The sequence below is a fragment of the Cucurbita moschata genome, unplaced genomic scaffold (genome assembly GCF_002738365.1).
Source record: "Cucurbita moschata cultivar Rifu unplaced genomic scaffold, Cmos_1.0 Cmo_Scf00016, whole genome shotgun sequence".
Lineage (NCBI taxonomy): Eukaryota > Viridiplantae > Streptophyta > Magnoliopsida > Cucurbitales > Cucurbitaceae > Cucurbita > Cucurbita moschata.
Genome location: NW_019268532.1, coordinates 2,949,276 through 2,953,649, shown reverse-complemented (window position 1 = coordinate 2,953,649; position 4,374 = coordinate 2,949,276). Strand labels below are relative to the sequence as shown.

The 4,374-nt window shown below is 30.2% G+C and overlaps 1 protein-coding gene across 2 annotated transcripts; it reads left to right on the top strand.

Annotated features, from left to right (window-relative positions):
* The first annotated feature begins 1,447 nt into the window (after positions 1-1,447).
* On the top strand, positions 1,448-2,172 carry LOC111454074. 2 transcript variants are annotated; one of them, XM_023095367.1, is made up of 2 exons: positions 1,448-1,750; positions 1,901-2,172. In XM_023095367.1, the coding sequence occupies exons 1-2, from the start codon at positions 1,501-1,503 to the stop codon at positions 2,029-2,031; spliced, it is 381 nt and encodes a 126-aa protein (XP_022951135.1). In that variant the 5' UTR covers positions 1,448-1,500; the 3' UTR covers positions 2,032-2,172. The 2 variants fall into 2 exon arrangements, with proteins under 2 accessions (XP_022951135.1, XP_022951134.1); XM_023095366.1 differs by having other exon boundaries at positions 1,448-2,172.
* Positions 2,173-4,374: the final 2,202 nt, after the last annotated feature.

Here is a 4,374-nt window from a genome sequence, read left to right as displayed (position 1 = left end):
TTTTTTTTTTTTTTTTTTTTTTTTTGTTTGTTTGTTAGAATTTCGTGAGTTTTGCATTCCAAACTATTTCCTTTTTATTTTCGTAACTCTTTCTTCTTAACTCAAAATGATTTTATTCCTGATGAGAGTTGTAAACTCTAATGTATTCATTCTTACTAGAATTTGAGACCTTTCAGAATTTTGATTTTGGGGTGATTTTTTACCATATTTCTATATAAGATTTATGGGAATCCACTCCAAGATAAATATTCTAAAATTTTACGGTCTAATAGTTCATCATTAGCTCATAGATTTTAAAGGTAAATTGAAGTCAAATACCCGTAGAATAATCTCGCATATTTTGCTTGTTTATTGACAGAACTGATTGATTCAAGTGCCCATAAACTATCTCCCAACTCTAAGAAATATTTTCTGTGAAGGACCCTTGGACAAATCTGGGATAGAACGACGGTGGAGATTGTTTTTCTTTTCTTTCTTTCTTCTTCCTTTTCAATTACATGCTTATGGGGGCGATAACAACACACAGAGTGTAGATACACAAATTCACATCGGCAGTTTCAACACGAATATCTACAAATTAGTAAAAAAAATAGTAAACCATAAAACATTTTTCTCTTTATTTGACTTTGATCCCAATTTTCTAACAAAACTGAGAATAAAAATCAACATAGTTCACAAAATATTAATAAAAAACATCTTCATGTAAAATCGAAAGAGTTTGAATCATACTTGAGATCTATCTCGATTTCTATAATACCATAGCTCGTGTACACTCTCGCCTCAACTGCATAGCTTAAATTCTATCTGAATATGTAAAGTAGCATCGATAGATTCTAAAAATATTTGGTAAATTACTGGTAGGCTTTCAAATATTTATTAAGTTTTGGAGTAGATCAATTTTCATAACCGGCCTCTTCGGAGCTCAAATCATTCATGAATCATCACCATATGGCTCCTTGGAACTCATCTATCTTGTTGTTGTTGTTATTATTATTATTATTTTTTATATGATCTAGTTAATTAACTCTTTAATACTCCTTGCAATCATTCATCATTAATAGTTCATATGAGATCACACATTAGTGGGAGAGGGGAATAAAGCATCTCTTATAAAGTTTTTGGAAACCTCTCCCTTGTAGAAGTATTTTAAGATCGTGAGTCTGATGGCGAAACATAATGAGTCAAACCAACAATATCGGCTAAATATGTCTACGAGGGATTTTTCTTTTCTTTTTTTTTTTTTTCAAAAGGGACGAAACTTATATTGTTCATAAAACCCTTTTGAATAGATGTTTGGACGAGGGCCATATCTTTTTTCAAAGGGATGGTATAAGATTCTAATGATAATTATAATAATAACTAGTGTTATTTTCTATTCATCTAAAAGGCTAGAAAGTTAAGCCTAGTTTCTTTTTGAGTTACTATAAAATGGTTGAACCACGTTAACATTTCTTCCATCTTCAAACATTTCATCCAAACTAACATAGCTTTAGTTTAACAATGCCTGCCTCCAAATTCCAAACTTGCGCTGAAGATGAAGCAAATCGATTGATGAAGAAGTATGACACAAATGGCGATGGTATGCTCACTAAAGAAGAGCTACAAGTCTTCCTCCACAAGGCTAGGGGTTCCACGCAACTTAATAATAATCAAGGATTTGTATCTAAGATACCAAAAGCTAGCAACAATGTTGCGCACAAGCATAGCTCAAACTCTCACATGAAGCATAAAAAGCAGGTACAAGACAAAGGTAAGAAATCCTCGACAAAATTTCTTGATGGAGAGATGTCTAAGCTGCAACTTAGTCGTGAGCAGATGAAAGAGATTTTCAAAAATCATGATAGCAACAAAGATGGTTTTCTCGACATAAAAGAGGTAACAAAAGCTTTTAGCTTTCTAGGCTCAATTCTTCCATTCAACAAAGCTCACTATGCTATGGCTTATGCCGATACTAATCATGATGGTCTCATCAGTGAATTTGAACTTGACAAGCTCATAGATTATGCAAGTAAATTTATTAACAAGAAATGAGCTTAAATGTTAGCTACTTTCTCATGAATTCTAGGTATGAAGTTATGTAACTTCAAGTAAATCATTGTGAAAGAATGATTTGAAAATAAAATAAAGAGAAGTATGTTAGAATAATAAAATTTTCTTTCTTTATTATCAATACTAGTGTGTTTTTGTTTCTCTATTGCAACTAAAGAAAACGAGATCCATCCGAATGAAACTCTCAAAAAGAAATGAAATCTCGCCCTCCACCAATATATCAAGATGTTCAAGAAACTAGTAAAAGCATACACCACATTCAAGCAAGACCCATGAAATGTAAGTTTGATTATACAATAGTTTTTTTTGAAGACCTCTTACTTCAGCTTCTCTTCTTTTATTCGAGATGCCCCCACCCCGATTTCAAGAATTCGAGTGGATAGTTAAGCTCAAGATGAGTGAACATCTCTTGAACCAGAGCAATAATAACATTCATTAAACATTCGAAAGCCAAAAGAATCACGAATCTCCACAATAGTGTAGATATTGTCCACTTTGAACTTATGGCTTTGCCTCATATAAATTGAGATATATTTCTTACTTATAAATCCATAATCATTCCCTAAATTAGTCAAACAATCCTTAATCCTTAAGAGTATCTCCTTGCACAAAACTTCAAATTGATTTAATTCATTTACCAAATAGTAGAGTTTTTATCCCTTTTATGTTTTTACTATTTTTTTTTTCTAAGTTTCTAGAGCTATTATTATTATTATTATTATTATTATTATTATTTTTACGCCCTCTTAAAATTTATCCTCTAAGAAGTGATTTCAGTGAATTTTTAAAAGTCTGAATTTTCTTCTAAGAAGGTCTGAGTCATTAAAAATTTTTAAATAAGTCATTGAATAGATCTCACATCAACATTAAAGTCAAATTTGTTGTATGTTACAATCCTCACACCTGAAGAACTTTTGTCCTAAAAAATTTCTAATCTTGAAATAATTTTGTCCTAAAAATTTAACATATGGAATCAATTCAAGGGAAGGCTTTGATACCAAATGATATGGAAATCACTACATGGGAGTAAGATTCGGATTACCTTATTGATCGAATATCTCAAGGCAAGAACATTGTTTGATATTCAAATCACTCTACAAACAAAATTGATCATGTCGAGCTTGAATGATTCTACATGCAACCTAAAGTACATAGAATTGCAAAAAAAACTTAGTCATTGACTAAAGAAAGCACAAATACTTCTTTTACTATATTTTCTAAGTCTACTTACAAATACAATTCATATGACTTTATATAGCCTCAAAATGAAACTATTAAAGGCATTCCAAGAGTTGTAACATTCATACGAACATAATTAACATTATGTAAATGTAACCTAAAGTAAATAAAAAGTCTTAAAATATATTAATGAAATACAATAATTCTAAATTACTCTAAATTGTAATCTACCCAAAATTTATAACATGAAACTTCATTTTTCTTCGGTATGGCATGAATTGAAATATCTTTTGGTAATTTCAAGAGCATTTTTTTCATATTTTCATTGAAATATATTGTATGATTGATGTTTTTTTGTTCATGTCACATTTTTACAATATTGAGACGTAAAGCAATTCATAGATTCTATAAAGAGATACTGGCGTAACCAATTTGTAAGCTATAGTGCCGATTCTCTTCAGAATTTCAAACAATATGATAAACTTGTATTTCTCGAGATTAACTCATTGATCTATTGATTATCATTTTTTAATTATTAAATAGATTTCTATACCATTTAGTGAAGGAGTTTTTTATACAATCTAAATACTTCATGGATTAAATTGGAAAATTCATCCTAACTTTTGATTTAATTTGAGCAGATATTTCGACTATGATCATATTATGCTCCAACATCATTCACAAATTAAGCTTAGAAAACTAAAAGTTTTGGTTACCATTGTTGAGAAAATAATCTTTGTTACTGTCCTTTTATCTCTCTCAATTAAATGGCACATTAGATGTCTTTTCATTAAGAACTTTTGTTGAGGAATTTACAGCTTTCTTGTACTTATATTTTTGGGTCTATATGAGCATTTGAGCTAAATTTGTGCGTAACATTATCGTTTGTTTTTTGGATCTTAGATACAAATCCTCAATTATTGAGTTGAGTTGATCCTTGAACGTCACGAAAAAAGGATTGTAGCTCTTCTTTAGTGAGAACACCATCACCGTTTTTATCATACTTCTTGATCAATTCATTTGCTTCATTTTTGGCCCAAGCTTGGAGTTTAGAGTCAAACATTGTTAAACTAAGACTTTTTTAGTTGAGAAGAAATGTGTGCGGATTAAAGAAATCTTAAGATGGTTCAAATATTTTATAGCGAC

Excerpts from the sequence above, each read along its gene's own strand:
- LOC111454074 (XM_023095366.1), top strand. The coding sequence starts at position 1,501 with ATGCCTGCCTCCAAATTCCAAACTTGCGCTGAAGATGAAGCAAATCGA.